This window comes from Sciurus carolinensis, chromosome 7 (genome assembly GCF_902686445.1).
Source record: "Sciurus carolinensis chromosome 7, mSciCar1.2, whole genome shotgun sequence".
In the NCBI taxonomy this organism is placed as follows: Eukaryota; Metazoa; Chordata; class Mammalia; order Rodentia; family Sciuridae; genus Sciurus; species Sciurus carolinensis.
Genome location: NC_062219.1, coordinates 137,615,692 through 137,638,791, shown reverse-complemented (window position 1 = coordinate 137,638,791; position 23,100 = coordinate 137,615,692). Strand labels below are relative to the sequence as shown.

General features: G+C 42.7%; 1 protein-coding gene across 2 annotated transcripts in view; it reads left to right on the top strand.

Annotated features, from left to right (window-relative positions):
• The window catches only part of F13a1 (coagulation factor XIII A chain), a 176,579-nt gene extending 156,751 nt beyond the window's left edge, over positions 1 to 19,828 (top strand). For both annotated transcript variants that reach the window (XM_047559683.1, XM_047559684.1), the window contains exons 14-15: positions 11,581 to 11,717; positions 18,113 to 19,828. In XM_047559683.1, coding sequence (XP_047415639.1) covers positions 11,581 to 11,717; positions 18,113 to 18,266 — 291 coding nt within the window. In that variant the 3' untranslated portion in view covers positions 18,267 to 19,828. The remainder of the gene's footprint in view (positions 1 to 11,580; positions 11,718 to 18,112) is intronic.
• The last annotated feature ends 3,272 nt before the right edge of the window (positions 19,829 to 23,100 follow it).

Here is a 23,100-nt window from a genome sequence, read left to right as displayed (position 1 = left end):
TGTGCCAGGCCTACCCCAGCTGCACAGCGGAGACATCTTTTGCAGTTCTTTTGGGGATGTGCAGCAGGGCCTGTGTGTGAGCTCAGCCTGGATCCTTTCCCACCAGGGGCAAGGCCTGCATACTCACCTCATTACGAAGCAGTGGCTTGTCCCTGCGAAGGTCTCAGGAGAAACCTGTCCAAGCTATGAAGGCTCACATGGCAGGACAAAATAGAATTTAATTGCACCACTGATAATAAACTGGATGTATGAAGGAAACGGATACCTTTGATCTTTCAGGCATTATTAATTTGAAGGAGTATTTGTTCTCTTCTGGGTTTACGTAAAGAGCAGTCTGATTCCCCAGGAGCAGAATCAGAAATACCTGACGCCACCAGTGAGCGGACCTGGGCCGGGAGGGTGTGCTTTAGGAAGAGTTGCTTCCCTTGAGTTTGGTTTCCACCAAGGATTCAGGAATCCTGAGCCTGATGGAAACTTACTCAGAGACAAGGACGTTCAACTGAGACTAGAGTGTGAGAGATTGGAAATCCAGCTTCTGTCCAGTGTCATGTTTGTTCAGGAAATGGGTGCACATGAGCCTTGACCACTAACCTCCTGCCCCCCAAGGATAAACCAGATCCAAACGGGGCAAGCATGTCTCCCCTAGAAACCACAGAGGCATCTCCGACCTGTGAGAGGTCCTCACTCTGGAAACTCTGGCTATGAGCTGCCGAGTAGGGGCGGGGGGACCTGGGACACAGCTTAGCTGACTGGAGACAGGAAATCCAGAGCCATGACCTGCAGATGGCAGCCCTCACCCTGCAAGAGGTGGAGGGAGGGAAAGAAGACCTGAGAAAGGCAAGGGAGGGGAGGGAAGAGAAGAGGAGGAAAACATGGAGTTGAAATGTCGCACAGGAGACCTCAGTGAGATGATACAAAACAGGAGCTGGAGAGAGAGCTAAATGCAAGCCAAAGTGCAAAACCCACAATGGCTCAGAGGTCCAGAATTATCTAGAACACGTGTGCCCAAATGCTAGGAAGATGCTAGAATCCTTCCTCTTTCTTTTTGAGCCTAAGATGGGCTCCCCACTGACTGAATCTCCCAAGGTCACCATGGATCAGTGTGCCAGGCACAGGGTGGAATGGCAGGAGGGATGGTAAGTTAGGAGGATGTGAACCTTTGATCCTCAGCTCATGGACAAGAGGAGGGATAAGGCCAGCACCCGGTGCTAACAGTGACAGCAGCTGTGATTTATTAAGCACCATATTTCTGAGCACTTCTCTCATATTATCTTTTGGAATCCTCCTTGCCACCCTATGAGGTGGGTGTTACTAGAATCTTCATTTTTGCAGATGTCCAGAGAAGATAGTACCTTGCAGCATAGGGCTCTGGGGCCAATTATAAGAGTTCAAACCTGTTTTCTCAACATAATACCTGTGTAACTCTGGACAGATCATTGCACCTCTCTTAGATTCTGTTTTCTCAGGTGTGTCATAAAGGTGAGGGCAATGCTGACTTCCTGGGGTTCTTGTGAGTTTTTAATGAGCCAGTGAATGTCTACTGCTTGAGTCACAATAAACACCTGGTATGCGTTGGTTGCTGCTATTATTGCAGTTGCGTCTGTTTGCAAGTGACTTGCCCATGATGTTTTACCTGGTGAGGGAAGGAGAGAAGCTGCAAACCCAGGTCCCTCTGACTCAGAAGGATGTGCAAGTAACCACTGGGCTGCCTGGCTTTCACGCTGGGTCTCCACCAAGATGCAGGGTTGGGGACTGCCTTGACTAAGAGGTTTGTGTGTTTCGAGAGAAGAGAGATCACACAAAGTTGAATGATCATAAATCACTTGAACGGATGACATTTAACCAGTACAGATGGATAGAGGGAATGTTCCAGAAACTACAAGAAACATGAGCAAGGGCAGGCAGGAGGCAGATGGCAGGTGTGGAAAGCAGTAAAAATCCAGCCACGGTTGGGGTGGAGGTTGGAAGTCAGGTGTAAGTGAGGATGACCCAAGAGAGGCAGCTTAGGGCCACCTGCAGGTGAGTGTCACATCTGTGGGTGAGAACTTTGCAATTGACTCTGTGGACAAAAGGTTTCAGTGAAGACTCCAGAGCATGGTCACAACCTGCCCTCCCCAGAGTTGTCCCTTTTTTCTCTCCGAGGTCTTGGACAAAGAATTTTCTGGAAACTTCAAACTCAGTTGAAATTGGAGTCCCCTGGCAGCTGGAAACCAGCTGCTCTTACCCAAGTCCCTTTTCAGAAGCTCCTGGAAGGTATCAGGCCCCACCTACTTGCATCCAAGTCATTATCAACCAAAGCAATTAGAACAATGGCCACATGTTCTTATATCCCAATGGATTCCATCTTGGCTTTTATTTGTCCTCGTGGCAATAAAGATTGGATTTGGGTTAAATTTGTTTCCAATTAACTATTCCCAGCACCCACCATGTGTGAGTCATGGTGTGTGATCCTCATATGGAAAATGGCAGGGAGAGACAGTCATTAAACTTTAATGAGCACACAGATCTTTCCTCATGCTATCAAAATATTTTGATGAGAAAGTGTATTTTATTAAAAGCAGACATAGAATTTTTCTCTGCCTTCCCATGTGCTGATTGTTGTAAGCTGCTTTAAGTTAGGAAAAGGCTCTTCAGCATTTTAATTTATAATGAACAGCTGTTTTTTTGGTGAGGATGAGGGCCACAGAGGGAATCCAGCTGGTCTCCAGACTACAGATGGGCTGGTCTGGGGCCTGTGGCCCGTAATATGGGAACAGCAATCTAATGCCTTTCTCCCGTTCTGATGGCAGCCTTTACGGTTTATATGTCCTTGTGAAAATCAACTGCAACAAGATTGCAGGAGGGTGAGCAGCAGCCCCTGATATAGAGAAACAGAATCACAGTGGCAAAGCATAGCTGGAGTCAGACTTCCTGGTTCATAATCCTATCTGGACTGATTTGGGCTAATGTCCACTTCATATGTAAAACAGGGACAATAAGAATAGGTCACACAGGAAGTGTCTCTTTCAACACCCCACAGAGTCCAGGGACCTTCTTCTGAGCAGGCTGTCCTCCAGGCCAACACTGACACCTGGGCAGACTGTGTCCATGTGGTGTAGGAGGGAGACAGTGAGGGGACAAACAGAATCCGGCCCACACGCCATTGACCAAGCCCTGCAGCCTCCTGGGGAGCTGCATTCACCCTGAGAAAGGGCTCCCTATCGGGCGCCATGGTATCCCCCTACAATCCCAGCAACTTGGGAGGCTGAGCCAGAAGGATTGCAAGTTCAAGGCCAGCCACAGCAACTTAGCAAGACGCTCTCTCAAAATAATTTTTTTTAAAAGGGAAAGGGGATAGTGCTTAGTGTTAGAGTGCCTCTGCGTTAAATCTCCAGTACCAAGAAAGAAAGAAATAAAAAAGAAAGAAGGGGGACTCCCTTTCTAGCTGGCACAGGTGCACTGGGCGCAGTCTCATGTCCAGATCCCTTCTAACTGCAGACACTGGTGTGGTTTGCCTCAGCCAGGGTCCTGACCTTTAGCTCCAGCTTTCATCAGATGCCCACAATCTTTACTGACGTTAACCTTGGAATCCTTAGATTCCCTGCTGCAATGTCCTCCGAGGGAGGCAGGTGGGATACGTGCTGGGATGAGTGCCGGGGTTCTGCCTCTCCAGCATCGCAACTCATCGCCTTCATCCGAGGACAAATTAAAATGGGAGGAACCCCTGGGACGAAGTCAGCATCCCAGAGTACTTGACGGCCACTGGGTGAGATGCCAGGCCTCGCTACAGTTTCATTTTTTCTCTGTAGGAGCCCAAACATTCCAAGCTAGTCATCAAAGCAGAATAGGAAAACAGGGACTGTGTGTTCCGATCGTTCCTGATCATTTTCCCCTCTGTTAGTCACCTCACTGTGACCAACACCTGAGGTAAATCAGCTTCCAGGAGGAAAGGGTTACTCTGACCCATGGTTTCAGAGGTTTCAGTTCATGGCTGTTGGACCCCATTGTTTGGAACCTGTGGTGGCTCGGTACCCACCTGGCAGGAGTTTGTGGCAGAGGAGCCTGGTCATCTCATAGCAGCCAGGAAGCAAAGAGAGGAACAAGAAAGGGGTGGAGGCCCAGTATCCTGTCAGGGACATGCCCCCCATGACCTCACTTCCTCCAGTGTGGCCCCACCTCTTAAAGGTTTCCCCACCTCCCAGTGGCGCTACACAGGCTAATGGCCAGACCCTTAACACGTGGACCTTTGGGGGATCCAAACCCTAATACCCTCCATGTCTCCAACCAAGCACATTCTCCCTCCAGCTTTCCTGTGCTCTCAGTGAATCGCTCCCCATCTCCAGAACTCAGCCCACCCCACCCTTCGAGAGGGAAGCCAGGGACAGGGAGCCCGCAGGGAAGGGGATCTCTCCATTTCTCTATGGTTCTCTTCTCTATGGTGCCTGAGAAACTGAATCCACATCACTCCCATAGAGGACTTACTAGGGAAAAGGGCCTCATGGTTAACCAGGAAATGTGTTCTCCCTTAAAAGCTCAGATTCAATAAATACTAGTATGTTTCAAAATATAATAATATTCTGTCATCTGAATATTACATTGAAGCATTCTAGTAACTGCATTAAAAAAAAACTGAAGACCAGAGATTTCAAGTGACCTGCCCAAGGACACACAGTGTCAGCACCTAGTCTTTAGACCTTGAGTCTAACTCTCCCCTCAGACTCCCCTAGAAGAACATCATTCTGTGTATGTATGTGTGCACACACCTACCCTCCCAGACACAACTGCCCCAGGCCACCTATGGGGAAAACAAAACACACCTCTCTGTGAGGTCCTGCCATCAAGAACTCTGAGCAGACAAAGCCTATTTACCCCAGGGGACCCCAGGTGAGGACCCTCCAGCCTGGGGTGAGCTCTGCCACTCCACAGTGTGATTTCTATCCCGCCCCCAGCACAGCTATGTAGCAGTGAGCCTTCGAGACAGAAAATGAGCCATTGCTGTTTGCCACAACACCTAAATCATAATATGGTCTAAGCGTTTCCTATACTCCACGTTTGTATAAATATGTCAAAATATACTCTACCATCATGTGTATCTAAAAAGAACAAATAATAAAAGACATACACACAAAGAAAAACATCTAGAGTAAAACCAGTCCCACCTCCCTGTCTTGCAATTCCACTATTTTTGGGCTACTGGATATTCTTTTAAAAATGGTGTCTCTACCTTTATCCTAAATAGAAAGTCCTGTTATCATCAGGTAATATATATCCAGGTCCCAAGGCCACCTTGTCGCATTTCACTCTGGCGTAGGAATCTAATTCTTTCCCCGCGAAGTCAAAAAGAAAGGTAGGTGGTAGATGTGTTTTCAAATTTAGTTCAGGGTCAACTTATAATCATTGTCCTCAACGGAGGGTTTAGTGATAACATAAAAAGCTAACACTGCAAATGATTCTTCAGTGGATTTCAGAAAGTAAAGAAGCTATTCCCACAAAAAAAGTTACTATTTTTATCTCTCATCTGTCAGAGATCACAGTGTAGATAGTGTTTAAAGATGAATGTTTTAGAATCAAAAAGACCTAGATTTATATCCGGGTTGGTTCTGCCAACTTACTGGCTCTGTAAGCATTTTTATTTATCTTCTAAGTTTTACTTTTCTACCAATAGAATGGGGATACTAATAATAAGGTCTACCTACCTCCAAGCCAGACCTGTAGGGATTTAAAAATGTAAGTTAATAATCGTGGAAGTAAAATAATGAAAATAATAACTGTTGTGAACATTAAATAAAGGTAAGTTATTGCTGTTGTTACAAAAAAGTCACTATGGGGTGTGGTTAAAGGAGGATCTGGTACCAGTCTGTCTGTATTCAAGTCTCATCTACTTGCTCAGTGAACTTGAAGCAGTTACTTAGCTGTTCTGTGTCTCAGTTTCTTCATTGTAAAATGAGACTCACAGAATCTACTTCATGGGTAGAGGATTCAATAATCCTCATGTGAGGATTAAAATAAGTTGATAGAGCTTTCTATGATGATGGGAATATTCCAAACCCATACTCTCCAGTATGAAATCCATTAGCCACATGAAGGTCTAGAGCCCTTGAAATATGGCAAGTGCTATGGAGGAGATGAATTTTTAAATTTCAGTTAACTTTAATTAATTGAAGCAGCTCCATGTGACTAGTGGCTACCATATTGTCTAGCATAGACTTATATAATAACCCGACAGTGCTAAAACCTTTAGCGTTGTTCTCTAAACACCAGCCCAAGTGTTAGCTGGGAATAGGGCAGATGCTGGAGCTGGTAAGCAGAGTTTGCAAACAAACATTTGCTTATTATCAGCAGTGACCATAGGATAAGGAAGAGGGAAAGAATTCAATTTCCAACAATACATGGAAGTCGTGATTGAAAGCACTTGAAATAAGAACTGTTAGGTGAATCTCATAAATCGTGTGAATCAAATTGCCAACTTAATTCATTCTCACTTGTTTTCAAACTTTTTTTTTCTTCATTTCAGTTTCAATTTTGAATATGGTTATACATTTTGTAGAGCAGAGGAAGGTAACTTGTGATCGCCTAAAAAGTAATTCCTTCCAAAAAGTTTACATAAATATCCCCCATCCCCCTCCCCTGGTGTGTGTGTGTGTGTGTGTGTGTGTGTGTGTGCATGTGGCTTTTCTGTTTACTGAAGAATGGGTGTAGTTGTTCATTATCATGAAATAGTATAATGGACAAAGGCTCAGTATGTCAGTATTGGTGAGTGGCATTTAACTTGGGAAAGCATCATATTAACAGATTGATTTTTAAAGAACAGAGATATTTTAAATGGTATATTGCAAAATAAATCATGGCCATCAAAATGTTTGGAAAAGCAATTGATGTCACCAAGTAAGACTTATGCTTTATTCTTTTTCTCAAGTCCATGTACTAGATATGCTTCTGTAAAGTTGATACACAGGAAAGTTCCTGCTTGATCTAAACTTCCCTGGGCTGCCTAAAGTGTCTCTTTACTTAAGGTTTTATAAAAGCAAGAACATCAGAAGTGCAGCTATACTGATATGGAATTGTTTTTAATAACATTAAGAAAAAAAAGGGTGTTGTGCAGATTCATGGAAGAATTCAATGAAAACAGACCTCATCTGCCAAAATAGTCATTGATCTCAGTGTTTCGTGGACACCGTAGCATGACACAACACCCAATCAACACATAGCATGGAAATACTATGTGTAGGCTCCCTTATCCCCCAAGGAAATAGGAGGGAATACCTCCACTCAAATTTACCAAGCAGGAAAGGTGATTTGAACATTGGGCAGATTTCTATATTTGGGTTGATTTGATTTGGGTATCACGTCAGTAGTCAGGGTCAGGAAATCTAAATTACGAATGCAAGAGACAAACATCAGAAAGGGGACATCGGGTCTTTGTTAATTGCAAAACAACTAGGGAAAGGCCCTTCCTTTCACCTTCCCATCTCTCCCCAGTGTCCTCTGTCCCCAGGGTCAGGGACTCCACGCAATATTGACGTACCTGTGTCAGCAGCTAATCACAGAGGTAGCACCTGGAAGGAACATGATCAGTCATGATACCTGAAATTATTCGTGGAGGCCTAATCTTTTGAGCATATTCAAATCTGAAGGTTATCTGCAAGACCCAACCCTGTGGGCCAGCCTTTCAAATTATAGGTTGAGCATCCCTCATCCAAAAACCACAAAAGCCAAAACTTTCTAAGTAACAACATGATTCTCAAAACGTTTTGGATGTTGGAGTATTTCATATTAAGAATGTTTAACCAGAAATTCCATGCAAATATCCTAAAATCTGAAAAACTTCAAAATTTTTTCAGATAAAGGCATTTCAAGGTAGGGGATTTCGGTTAAGGGACATTTGACCTGCAGTAAATGTGGCCTATCACGTAAGTGACTGGAAGTTAAATGCCACTCACCAATACTGAAGGGTATCCTTTGTTTTCCACAGCACAGGACTCTTCTGTAGAGCCAGCCTACCTCATGGGAAGGGTTCATGGGCTTCTGGAGAACCTGGGACAAACTTCATGGGTCTGTAGTGAATCCCCTAAGAATAAATGTCCACAGTGTGTGCCTCTCATACCTATTATTGTGTATGTCTGTGGGGAGGGAGGGTTAGTAGCAGCTATCAGGTTTACCTTTTAAAGTTTCTATTAGAACACAATAATTATATATAATTGTATGGTTCATTCTGACATAATCATACATGTTTGGACTCTAAGTTGCTCCATTTCAATCTCCAGTACTTCCTCTTTTCCTCCTTCCTCCCTCCTCACCACTGTTCTCCCTCCTCTACTCTACTGATCTTCCTTTTGTTTATTTATTGTTTTTTAATTGGTGCTTTCTAGGTAGACCTAAAGGTGAAATTCGCTGTGGTATATTCATGTATGCACATAATGAATAATTGTTCATATATGCACTTAATGCATAATTTGGTCAACTTCATTGCACAGTTCCTTCCTTTCCCTGTCCCTCCTCCCTCCTCCTCGACTCCCTTCTTCTACTTCACTGATCTCCCTTCTATTTTCTGGGGTCCCCCCATTTTTCTCCCCTTATTTTGTTCTAGCTTCTGCGTATAAGAGAAAACATGCAACCCTTGACTTTCAGAGTCTGGCTTATTTCAAACATTCAACCCTTGACTTTCAGAGTCTGGCTTATTTCACTCAGCACGATGTTCTCCAGTTCCATCCATTCACCAGCAAATGCAGATTTATTTTCAAGGGCATATTCCCATACTGGTAATAGCATGCCATGGAGAAGGCAGATGGCCCCCAAATGTCCTTCCCAGAAAGAATTAAAATCATCATAGCGAACATTTTGACTGATAAAGTCTCTGGAGAATCCCCATCTTCTTCAAATAGAGAGTTTTTATAACTGTTAACTCTATTTTATATTTTTAAAACTCTAAAGGATTTTTTAATTCCTTAAATGTGGAAAAAAATGTCCTGGACACATGAGAGAATTAAACCAAGGGCACTGTGTAACATATTTCAATGTACTTCAGTGTTTAAATTGACTATGTCCATACATCTGGGATGAAAGTAACAAATTCAGAATGATTTCCACATGTTTTGTCTATACCGGTGTTTTTTTAACTGGGGGACAATTTTGCTTCCCAGGAGATAGTTAGCAGTTTCTGGAGCTACTTTTGGCATAGGGGTACCTTTGGCATCCTGTAGACGGAGCTAGAGATGCTGCTAAATGTCCTACAGCCCACATAACAAAATCATGCTGAGGTTGAGAAACTCCGGTCTGTACCTTGACTATTGGCTTTGCCACAACTAATTCATTCACACTCTGTCCCCAGCAGCCACAAATGAACTTCTGGTTCACATTCTGGTATGTTCCTTATTTAACCTGACTTCTCCCCCATTAGACCTTATTTATTCACAGTCTTGTTGCTGTGGCTCCAAATCCAACATTGTCCCCCACCCAATCTGGAAAGCTCCCTTGCTCCTGGCTGGTGTCTAGAACTCTGGACAAAATGATTTGGTTTGTCTCATTAAGGCTAAGTTGTTGCCTTTGCTGGCTCCCTCTGGGCATACAGTCCTGGGTCCTCTGGGCATATAGTCCTGGGCTCTAAGTTCAGGCTCTCTAGTTAGAAAGACTTGACCTTGACTCCCATCCTGGTCTGTAGCTTCAAATTCTCCTGCAAGATACCTATTTCTCTGGATCAGTTTCCTCTTTCATAAAATGGAGTTCCTGCACCAATGATCCTACAGGATCAGCTTCTTACAGGAACAGCTGTCATTCTGCTGTCATCTCATTTCAGTGTCTCAGAGCTGATACAAACTCAGACCTTGTGTTGTGAGGCTTAGGTGAGAACCATGCATTCCCAACTGGGGTTGGTCCTTGGTAATTAACAAAGATGCTCAAAATAAACGAATGAAAGACTCCACCACATGAGAGTCTAACTTAATTATTTGGGGTAGGTCAAGACCTCCATAGTGGTAAAGCACTAACCACCTGACCTCGCACACAGACCAAGTGCCAACTGTTGACACCATCATGACCATTGTCTGTTCCACTTCTGATCCTCCTGAACCCATCTCTCCACCCACTGCTACCCAGGTGATGGGGTTATGAGTGTAACAAACATGGGGAAGTTGCTGAAGGTTTCATTTTCTTATAGATTTTAAAAAATCCCATAGGCATGAATTTAGTCATAAACTAAGACTTGAAGAGTAAAATCATAAGATTTTATTCTTTACTACAGAGTCAGTAAGCAAGGGTCCTCTTATCTGGGTGACATCCTTTCTTTTTACCTCCACTCTTAAGAAAGTTTCCCAGGTTACACACTGGCTAAAGAAACAAGGTCTAATAATGCCAGGTTGTTACATAGAAAACTCAAGCAACCAGTAAATTCCATTTCTAAGCAGTTCACCTAACTTAACAAATATTTATTGGGCACTGGGATACTATTGGAGTTAAAAGTGTGCTAAAATAAAAGGTGAATAAAGTTACCCAGAGCACTTCCACTCCAAGAAAGCATGAGCTATAATGTATTGAGCCTTTACCATGAACCTTGCAAACAGCTTTCTGTGCATTATCTCACCTCAACCCTTTCTTACGAGGGAGGAACTATTATATTATTTTTTTTATCTTGTTCTCAAGTGCTTTAGGTCTTATTCAGATCTGTCCATTTGGTATACGTACTCCTTAAACAAAAAAATAAAATAAAATCCTATAGCACTCTGGCCATTTTCTAGCACATTAAGTTTGTGTTGGGAAAGTATGTAGTTACAAGTGCCTAGTACATAGTAAACACAGCATAAGGCATAATAATAATAATAATAATAGCATTCTACAAACATCACCCCGTATGAATGTCAGCCCAGTTTTACAGAAAAGAAAATTGAGACTTAGAAAGTATCAGTGACCACCTGGGTCTTCACTGTCAGCAAGTGTCGAAGCCGACATTGAACTCTGGTGTTCTCAAGTGATGTTTTACCAAATACCTGATATTTGGGGGAGTGTTTTTGGCCAAATTCACCCACAAATAGCCTTAAATCCTCCTAGACTTCTCCTTTTCTGGGCTCAGCTGGTGTGGCTGTAGCTGAAAAGTCTCTTGTCCCTGTCTAAGTGTCCAGATTCCTCATCTTCAAGTTCAAGAATTAGGACTCTCTCCTTAGACATTGAAAAGCAAGAAGGCACAAGTCCCACAGAGTATTTTCTCTCTCTTGATCTCAGGAATCCCTCAAGTCCTGGTAGGAGATCTGAGTCCTTTCCAGAAGTGGAGTTTGCTCGGCTGCCCTCGTCAAGGAAAGCTGTTGCTACTCCAAATGCACTCCCACCTCCTGCCGACAAAAAGCAGCCAGTGGCCACAGCTATTAACCTGAACTCTAATTAGGATGATTTTTATAATGAGGGAAAGAGTGTGATTCTAATTAGTAATTTTCCATCTTTTTCTCAATAGGTATCCTCAAGTCCAAGCAATATGCAGTCCTCCTCAGGCTGGTTGCAGACTCAAATAATAACCATCCTATAAAGCTTCAGCCAAAGTGAAAATGGCAAAGGAAACAGTGGTGCAGAAAAGAGGTTTTACTGAGAACTAATGAGTTGTGTTCTCCCTTGTCTTAGGTCCGTGGCACTCCGGTTGTTGGTTCGGACATGGTTGTCACTGTTGAGTTCACCAACCCTTTAAAAGAAACTCTCCAAAATGTCTGGTTATATCTGGAAGGTCCTGGAGTGATACGTCCAAAAAGGAAGATGTTCCGGTAAGTGCTGGAAGAAAGCAGGAAGGCAGCTGGGGCCATGGGAAGCTTCCTCTGTCTCTCTCTCTGTCTTTCTGATCACATCTACCCTCCAATGAAAATGTCTGAAAGATGCAACTTCTTATGGATTGTGTCTTTGGGGTCTGGGGTAAAAATAGGGTTGGTTTGACCAGCACTTCCATCATTGAATCCTTAAAACCACCCCAGTGAGGGAGATGCAGTTATTAACTCTCTTCTGTAGCTGAGGCATTTGGAGCTTCAAGAGGTCAGTTGGTTGCCTCCATGACACCCAGCTTATATGAATGGAGTCGAAATTCAAATTCAAGGTGGCTGATTCCAGAACTCATTTCCATCATTTTGCCATGCCACCTCCTGTGTCAGTCCTACTAGCATTCACAGCACCGCCATGTGCCAAGTAGGATGTTGAAAGATGTCCCTGCCTATAGGTCTTTTCTTTCCAACTCCTATATTTAGTGACCCAATCAGTTCCATGCTGTGGACCAAAGATTGCCCCAGGATCTGTAATAATATGAAAGGAACTCAGCCTCTTCCAAACCCAGCACCGTCAGACTGTGCCCTGCTGATCTGCATCTGTGGCATCTATGGACAGTGACAGTCACCCAACAGGAGAGTCCCTTCCACAGTCAAGTAGCTCTGAAATCACACCTTTTCTGCCTTTAGACCCTACCAGTGATGATTCTGTTATCTGGACTGACACAAAATAAGGCCCATGTCTCTTCCATCTGGTGACATGCAAATGTTTGCAAACGGCTGCCCCATCTTCCTTGAGTCTTCTCTACCTGGCATCAAATACCTGCACCGATTTCATCCTTCTCGCCGCTAATGTGGTTTCAGCTCCCTCCCTCTCCCAAACAGTGCAATTTGTCTGTGCTCCTCTTAAAGTGTGACACTCAGAATGGGTCCCAATCTTTGAGGTTTATTACTTTCATTTCTACCACAAATAAGTCCCTGTCAGCATCAATCAATCTAGCACATTTCCTGCAGGGTGACCTTCGAAGGCATAGAAAAGGGAAGTGAGGACATTGGAAACCACCTTATGACCAGATATGTTAGGAATTTTCCCAACACCTTTTATGGAAGCCACCCGACTCTGTAAGCTATAACACAAGTCCAAGGCCTTGCTCATCCTTTCTGGGGCGCTGTTCTTGCCCACAATGCCTCTCTGCGTTTCTTTAGAATTACAGGTCTCAGTTTCTGCATCCCATCTTTTAAGAGATACCTCATAACCAATGCAGCACACAACACAGAAAATAATTTGAGTGCTTTTTTAAAATGGCAAGCACAAGATATAACAGTCTTCCTGTATTAATAGGAAAGTTGCAGGAGGGGGAAAAAAAGAATTAAATTAGAAATCAACCCCAGCTAGAGGGAGAGGTCAGCAGCCATAGCCCTGCTTTCGTCAGAAACGACAGTCTTGCTCACCCATTCTCGCACCTTCCCACTCAAATCAGATGCAAGAATCGCTCAGGCAAAGTGAAACATGTTTCCTCTTCCAAACAGCCCCCTGCTGTATCCAGTTTTTCCTTCTCAAACAGTAGCCACACACGCTTTATCTGAGGGTACTGGAAACTTCTGCTACCTTTGCACCTTGGCTGTCCCAAGAATCTCACGTTGCTCAAGGTGAATACATCTGCTATGGTTTACCTGGGTGTTCCTCAAAGGTGCAGATGTAAAAGTGTGGTCCCCAGGGTGGCAGTATTGGGAAACGCTGTGGGTCTTGCAGATATGGAACCCGTGTGTGGTCCAAGATGGTTTAACTTTCCACTCTTTCCACTGCCTCCCATCCATCTCAGATGCTTGAAGGCTTCATTTCTATAGACTCTTAGCTTTTAAGTTTCTGCACCTGATACTTCCAGAATATCAAATAATTCATCTTCCAGATTCATTTTTCTCTTTTAAAAAATGATCCGGTTCAGTGAATTATTTCAAGAGAAAACTTGGCCAATTTTGCGACTCAAGTTTAAACTTTGTTTCTCAAGTAGGACAGAAGCTAAACCTCGACACACAGAGGACAAACCGTAGGTAGCTGCAGTTTGTTGTTATAATAATCCCATTTGCCTGTGTGCATTCAAGATGATAAATGGCCAGTATATCCTGATAGCTCAGCACATTACTGAGAATCATTTATCACAACATCCATCCCCAGGAAATAGGATTATTTCAACATTACTTTGCTTACCAAAATGAGCAAATGATTTTTTTCTCACTTTCTGTTATGCATTTATCTGTAGGTAAAATGACATGCATGTGTACCTTCATGTCTGAATATTTTCATATGCACCTGTGGTTATGCAGATAATTTTATGAGTAATAGCAAATAATGAGGTGAAGATCAAGATTTGATGACTGTTTGTGGTAGGTACCTACATTACACAGTCCCAGGTCAGATCCTTAAGCAGGAAAGTTGTTTCACAAGATGCTTCTGATGGATCACGTGGGAAACCAGGGTCAAGAGAACCTATGGATCAGGGTAAAGAAGCACAGCTGTTGAAAAAGAAATATCTTAAACTTACATTTACATTTAATTTTAAGTAAATATGAACACTTTATGTAAATTAAGAACAGAGAATTGCTTTTTTGCACATAGGCACAAAGAGCTTTCCTAAATTATTCTGCAGAGAGTTCAAGCAAAGCAAACAATAACCACAAAGGTAGAGGTGATAGTAATAATAACCGTAATATATCTGATGTTTCTTAACACTGACCATGTCTTGCTGCAGTTCTAAGTTCAGTACAAATATTAACTCACCCACCCTCCGTTCAGTGTTCACCGATGTCCACCTTTTATAGGGAAGGAAAATAATGTCAAGGTCGATGTTTTTCAAACTTTGAATCATAAAATCAATTTACTGGGTTTGAAAAAATACATGTTATGTATATGTGCATTATTCCCATCATTTGGCTTTTAAATAACTGATGAAAATAGCGTATAGAGCCACACTTAGAAAGAACCAAAATTTGTAAAAAAAAAAAAAAAAAACAGTAGGGGGAAGGTGTGGATTTGTAAAAAAAAAGATCCAAAATTAAGGAAAGCATTAAGAAATATCAAATTAATGTCGACATTTTAGATGATCAGTGTCAAAGTCAATGCCTGAAGCAGCACCACAGACAGAGCTCCCAAGGGCTCAGATGCCTTCTCCAATTCACTGGAAAAGATGCGAGAGAAAAGAGGGTTTCTAATTTGGTGTCTGGATTTCTGAGATTTCAGGCCTTTACCCTTTTGAACCCAGAGGATGTGTACCCAGAATCAGCTGAAATACACATTGTTTTACTGATGTTAGAGGAAATCTTGGAGTTCTAACTTTACATTGAAGAGGTCAGGTGTAGGTATGTGGCCCTGTATTCCTCCCTTCCCTTTATCTCTCTCCGGGAAGTGATGCCGTTTGGTCCCAGGCCCCTGAGGGCAAATGGCGGTCCATCTGGCTAGGCCCTTGGTCCGCGCCCAACTTTCCTTACCCCCTCCCACAGCCATTCCAGTGCAAAGCTCAGCACTGCACCCAGCTCCTTTGCCTGGCCTGCCGATCCTTCCATGGTGCCCAGGAGGTAGAGTCTCTCTCCAGCCTCCCAGCCCTCTCCTGTGGGGTCTGTGAACCTACCACAGTATTCCTTTCTGACTCCGCCATTTACCGTCTGTGCAATCTTGGGGAAGCCTCTCATTGTCTTTGAAGTGGATTTTTCCTTACCTCTAAACTGGGGGATAAGAATGCCTTGTTTGTTGGGCAGATAAGAAATGCATCCTTGCTAATTCCTGTTTCCTCCTGGATCCTCATCCCCTACCTTCCCATTCATCTGAATCCAGGCCTTCAGAGAAAGCAGAGGAACCCTGGTCTCCTGAGTGCAGACCCTAACCACCTTCCAGGTCCACACACCACTAGGAAAAGAGCGTGGCACAGACTCCAGCCTGCTCACTAATGTCATCAGTGTTACTCTGAGGCTTAAGTTAGGTGTGTCCATCTATAGCTACGGACTAAACCAGTCATATATGGACCTGTTCCCTTCAGTTTCTGTTCAACCCAAAAGTCCAATATGGCCTAAGAATTGCCCCCACCTGAATGTTGCCATAGCCTGATGATTTGATGAAACTCCCTCACGTAGCTAATTTATCTAGTGAGGTCTGTAGATGGAGAAGCAGCTATATCACTCTCTTGTCATCTCATAAACAAAGATGTTGGCATAACTGAAATGATGGCGACAAATATTTTCTGAATTTTTAAAATATTTTCTTAATATTTCACTACATACTAGACCCTGTCCTGACCTCCCTGCTCAGATGATTTCTTTCTCACATGAGTGCTATAGGATAATCCACATCCTCACTTTGCCGATGAGGAAACTGAGGCTTAGGGAAGGAAATCAATTTCCCACATTGACACACCTAATAAGCAAGAGAATCAGAATGTGAACCTGGTGCCCTGACTCCAGAGTCTTTGGAGCTTATAACCACTACGAAATATTTTGTCATACAGACACTGGGCATTACACATTATTTAGATAGTTTGTTGGATTTTTTTAAATGGATGCATTCATTCAGATTTGCTTTGCTCTCTGTGGTTCCATCTATTAGGTAGCTGTCACCATAGCATATGCCCCAAGCATAATAGTATTCATTACGGAACCATACCATGGACAAAAATTATTTTTCCTCAGTGTTCTTATATCATTAAAATCTCCATTTTCATAACTTCTAAAGCTCAAAACTGCTAAATATTTTCAGAAACATTAGGCCTCCAAACCCACTAGAATTCAAATATCATTTCCAGTGACCACACAGGAACTTTTGAGAATCAGTAGGTTGACTTTGAACAAGTTGTATTTGGAACAAGTTCTACCTTATGCAGATGCCCCTAAGCCAGACTGTGCTGTGTTGTTTTGAGGTGGATGCAGCCAATTCTTTCACTTTGGGGAGGTCTTTCTAGCAACCTGCATGTTGTATACTGATATTCAGATTTTTGTGAAGGTCCAAATAGTAAAAACTCTATTTGACTGTCAGGAATCTAGAAAGAAGAGACAGTTGACTATAATTCCAGCTCTTCCTTTATCTGGGCCATCAGACTCTGTGACCTTGGAGATTCTCTAAGCTCCTTAGGACCTCAGTTTTCTCATCTATAAAATGGGACAATTGGACTAAGTCATTTCTAAGGCCCTTGCCAACTCTGACATACTTGTCTCAATAACCCCATGAAATAAATTGCTTTTTTATCTTTCTAAGATGCTCATAATGGTCTTGATTCATCTCCCTTCCACTCCCCCAGAAAAAGACTGACTCAGGTTCCAGGCCAGGGCACCTGGCACATGCCCTCCTTGAGAGTCATCAAGCAGAGACCAGGAATCCTCCACATACAACACTCGCAGGAAGCCTTAAATACTGGGGAAAAAAAAAAGCCTAAGTCTTTCTTGAAAAATAAAACCTGTGAAAAAGGAAGCACAGTGGTGAGAAAAGGTGTCACTTATAGAATAAAGTGTAAAACACGATATACAGTCACAGGAAGAGCAGGCACTCAGAAACACCTGGGGTCAAATCCCACCTCTGCCCATCTGCCAACTGTCTGATATTGGAAAACTGACTTCACAGGTTTGACTATCCATATGTTGAAGCAGATCTATCTACTTTGAGGCACTGTCACCCACATAAAACCCACATATTGTCTGCTCCCAGGGTTACATAGGAGAATGTATTAGAAGGACCCCAGGGAAACCTTAATCTCCCCAACCCTGAGGGACTTCAGTCAGCCACTGGAGTAGGTTTGTCCTCAAGACTTGGGGAGATTGTAGAGTGTGCAATAAAGAAGAGAAGAACTCTAGGACCGTAAAAGGTTACTAGAATTACCAGGCTAGACTAGGACATTGGCAAGAAACAGAAAGCTGAATTGATAGCAGAAATACAATATGGTGGTTGATGGGATTACAAATTAGTGTAGAAATACTCAAAGTCAGATGGCAGCAGACAGGATCACAGTCAGATGTTCAGCTTGGGAACAAGGTCCATCTCCTGGGGGTTGGCAAGAACTGATTAGAGCACCAGGGCCTCAGCCAAGGCAGTTGAGGATTCAGATAGAGCTCTGATCTCAGGAGGGAACTAGAGTTGGTTGGCTCATGGCTGGGTGGATCTAGCCCAGCTTTCTATTGTGAAGCCAGAGGATATATACAGGTGGAAGGAACCATGCCCCAATGGGATTGTTGGTGAATGGCTCTGCAAAGCCTCAGTAGGAACCTCATCTGGGTTCCTACTTGCTGAATCATCCAGCCTGGTCCTTCAGTCCTCTGGCCACCATCGGCTGAGAGAAAAAGGTCAAGTGGTTCAGGTAAGGGTTCTCTGCTTCTTGATCAAGGTGGGAAGCTCAGTCTGCCAACCTGTTCTCTCTTTTCCATCCTTTCAGTGAAATCCGGCCCAACTCCACCGTGCAGTGGGAAGAAGTGTGTCAGCCATGGGTCCCTGGACATCGGAAGTTGATTGCCAGTATGACCAGTGACTCCCTGAGACACGTATATGGCGAGCTGGACTTGCAGATTCAAAGACGACCTTCTAAGTAAATACACAGGAGGCTGAGATAGACCCAGGCTTGGCTTCTTGTAGTGTTGGCTAAGGAAATTCTATTACAAAAATAGCTCTTGCTTTAACTTAGGTGTGAAAAAGGACAGGACTTGAGGGGGCCTGAAAGTAGGGACACTTTATACTTCAGAGACACTCTTTTCCAAACCTAAGCTATCCAGCATGGAAGTTAGTTTTGAATCGCTCTACCTTCCAAAGTATTCTGAGCATTAGCTTTAATTAAGCTTTAATTAAGCTCTCATAGTGCATAAGAGCAAAAGTTATCATTTATCATTGCAAATGGCTACAGCATCAAATATCAGAGGACTTCTCTTAATGGGGAGATTTGCTCAATACCTGCCCTCATTTAAAACTCCTGATTTCACACTCAGCCTTTTAGAGCAACATACTTCCCCAAAGGAAGAGAAGCACATGATATGGCTCTTAGAATTCTATTCCCCTTTCCTGGAATCAGGTTCTACCCTCTGTGATACAATACTTTTCCCAGGAATTGAGCACAGCATTATTTTTCATCTTGGCAAAGCCAGGGAAAGGTCTTTCATCTTGCACCTGCAGCCAAGAGGATGCCTGCCAAATTTCACAGATTTACCTTGTGAGAAGATGTGGCCCCACATTAACAAATTGCATTTGTGGGAAACTTAATCACCTAAGAGGAGATAAGAAAGCAGGTGCAATACTCTGATCTATTAAATAATGTAGTTTTATGGTGCATTTTATAGGTGTCACACTGTGGCCTGATCAGCGGGAACCAATATCCCTTACTTTAACCTTTCTTGGGGTACATAACTAGAAAGTAATGAGGCTGTTTGGGGACTGGAGGAATGAGGAGTTAGTCTCCTTAATTAGTGATTATGCTTCACCTGTCTCCCTGGGATCATCTCCTTCACACAATGACACAGGCTCAGGTCTGTTGTCAGAGATAGCATGAGCCCAACAAGTAGAGAAACTAGTAGATTGAGTGACTAGACACGTAGAAGGACAGACAGCCACTGATTCTCTCTTTCCTTCCTATTGCCTGTGTTGAGATCTCACCTCAACACTCAGGTGCTGAAAGGTAACAGGAACACAGCCCTGCAAGCAGCCAGTGCCAGTTCTGGCCCAACGACAGAGGGTACAAACATCATTTGTATTATGTGCCAAGGCTCCAACAGACAAGGCTACTGGTATTTATTTACAAGGAAGATTTATGGTCAGAATTTCCCATTGAGAATGCCTTGGGTATGATTTAGGTCAGTAGATTGTCATTTTGGGGAAAAAAAACATAAGAAGTCAGAATGGCATGCTCTGGTCTATATAACTACATTTTTTTCAGCCTTTGAAACTGATTTTGAAACTTCAGTGCTAAGCCATGAGGGTTACTGGGTCCCCTCTACAGGTACATCACACATAACTCCATTAAGTTGTATCCCAGCACTTACCAAGCCTTTCAATACCCAACTTTTAGAAATGAAATGCATTTTGCTAGACTGTTAAACTGGCTTAACAGTATATTGTTATTAATAAGAATGTAATAGATGCTTAAAATAAAGTTAATCTGATTATATCTGTATCTGCACAGAAGAGAATGTTTTTAATTTTTAATATGACATATAACTAACCACAACTGCTTGAGAAACCGTTCTATCTCTGCAATCGACAACCCGCCCCTAGATAAAAGGACAAACACTTGTCCTTTGAAGAAAATGACTCTAATAGATACTGATGTCAAAGTTAGTTAGTTTTCCTAACCTCCTTATTAACCACATTCACTGAAGGAGGTAGTTTGCATATTTAATTTTAAAACTAGCTTCTAGAAACAGAAAATTCTCCGTGAATATTTTCTCATGAACAATTATGATGAGTCAATGGATGCTCAGCATGGAGAACCATCAAAAAAACACCTGCTGTGGTCTTATGGAAGGATGGAAAATACAAGGCCATTGTATATAAGAGATTCTACAGTAGTGCCAAATCTTGTTGAATGATTACAGCTCAGATTGAGCCTCTCAAGGCAGAAATGAATAATCGATTTGAATTTAGCACTCAAGATGAAATCTGTTGATCATGTCTACCTTAAACCAGTTCACCCCTTTTGGCAGGTGGCACTTCACCCCCTTTGGCAGGTGGGACTTCTTTGGATGCTGCTGTAGTTTGGATCTTTGGTGTCCCCCAAAGGACCACATGGTAAAGCCTTGGTCTCCAGCATGGCACTTCTAGGAAATGATGGAGTCTTCAAGAAGTGGAACCTAGTGGCAGGTCCTCAGGTGTTGGGGGCATGCTATTAAAGGAGACAGTAGGACCCCAGCCCCTTCCTCTTTCTCTCTTTCACTTCCTGACCTCAAGGTCAGCAGCTTTGCTCTGCCACATACCCAACCACGGTGTACTACCTCTTCCCAGGCCCAAAAGCAATGGTACCAATCAACCATGGACTGAAACCTCCAATAGGTGAGTCAAACTACATCTTTTCTCTCTATATTGGTTATCTCAGGTATTTTTTATAGAAATGAGTAGCTGACTTAACAGAAATGTCACGACTATAAAAAAAATCATATTTTAGCAAGGGTAACAAGCAATGCATCTCAGCAGCACAGACTGTGAGTTCTAGTTTTCACTTGTGCTAGTCCATGGTGCTTTTGAACAATTCCTTATTTGTGTTTTGAGCTTCAAGACAAAAGAGGGGTAACAATATTTATGTTTCCTCAAGGTTCTTCTGGGGTTTATAGCACACAAACCTTAACAATAACACACACGAAGCAGATAGATAAGATAGATGGATGATAGATTCATAGTAGATAGATGATAAATAGATGTTGTGTGTATGTTTTCAAATAATTTCACCTCATCAATCTTAGAAGTAAATATAGCTATTTCCAACCTACTACTAAAGAACCTTGATTTGTATTATGGCAAATCAAGCTGGGGGTCGGAGTGAGCCACAAACTCTGCTTTCAGAAACAATTTGCTGTACACTCTTTAATCTCTTCTTGTCTCCTCAGAGTTTTAAGAATGCCGACTTAAGACCAACTTCAAGAGTCTTTGAAGAACTGCAGAATGACAAATAAAAATAACCACAAATTTATAATAGGATGTGGGGAGACATAGAGTTTATGCTAGACTCATTGGCAATCAAAAATTAAAGAATTCCACATGAAAGGTCATCACGCATGAATATCCATCCAATTGATATAAAGTTAATAATCAATCCAACCATATATCCATTTCTTTACCACCATCCAGCCAACCATTCAGCCTTCCAACCATCTATCCATCCTTTTCTTCCAATCACCCATCTATGTGTGGATCAAGCATCACTAAGCCAAGGGATTCAAAGATGAAAAACCCATGCTCCCTGCCAGACAGAGTTCAGAAGTCAGGAGAGAATCAAGATAGAGAAGCAGATAAAGTACAAAATGAGGATGATAATAAAGGTATGCCTATGATACCGAAGTAATAAAGAAGAAAAGGTGCCTGGAGAACTTTTCCCCATGTCTCCAGGAGCAAAGGAAGAAGGGGTTAAATTGAACCATGAAAAAGCAGTAGGAAGTTAGAGACTGATAGAGAGGACTTCATGTAACAACCTAGAGGGAAGAGTATGCATGGCCCCAGTCAGCTTGGTGTGACAAGATGGTGAGTGCTCAGCTAGCAGAGGATCAGGAACAAAGGCATGGGTTAGAGTTGGAGCACTTCCTGGAAGGACTATTTATTCTGATATGGAGTGGAGCTAATAGAGGCTGCTAGCAACAAAATGGATATAGAACTAAAAATTAATGGTAGCCCAAGGAGGAATGAGGCCAAGAGACTATGGCATGGACTGCCTGACCCTCAGGTCAGTGATGATGGTTTGAGACGGGTGGTGTGGCCATAGTTGAGTTCAGGAATGGGAAATGAGACAGACCAAGGCCCAGCTGAGTGCACATGGAAACCCGTCCATGCCAAACACTGGGAAGCCAAGTAGTCACCATGGACAGGACCCCCTGCAGACCCAGGACCTTGCCCCTAAGGTCATGGTCACTTTTGTCTCCAAGCAAAGCTCTTGAGTCAGTGCCCAAGAGAATCAACTGCCTCCAGAGACGAGTCTGTCCTTGTTCTCAGCACATGAACTCATTCACACTCAATTTTACCTTCATAAGCACCCACTTCCTAGAACAAAAACAAACCAAAAAAGAAGTTTTTTAGTGTTTCTGTTAGAAATCACTTTATAAGAACAAATAAATTTTTTAAAAGGCACCTCAGTTGCATCAGGAAAAGGAACAAGGAAATGGTGTTCGCCTCACTTGCCAAGAATTACACTAAGCATTTTCTTACTCTCAAGACAGTGGACATTTTTAGAAGATACCCAGTAAATTTGCTACTGATATAATTTATGAACTCCCATAAATTTTCACACTAATTATCGTTCTAGAACCTTAGTAATTATCTAAACAATGTTTCATCAACCCCAAAACTAACATAAGGTGTCCTAATGAGTATTTCCTGTTAGTGAAACATGTGCGCCTGAAACAGGACTCCTCTCTGGTCTGAGCAAGCTTAAACAGTAGGAAAGTATAGCATGAAAATTGAAATTACACTCAGACTTATAATTTGCTGTCTCAAGAGGCAAATTGTAAATGACCATAAAATTATCATTACTCTTCCCATCCAAAGGTGGGGTCCATATTCCCTTTCCTTCCTTGATTCTAGGCAGTTCTGTGACCAGTGGAATATAGTAGAAAAAATGCTACCTATTGTAAGCCCCACCTGGGGAAAATGGCAGCTTCTACTTCTTGTCTCTTGAAATTTTCTCTGTAGAAGTCCTGAGCTTCTATACAAAAGCTTAACTACTCTGAGACAACCTTT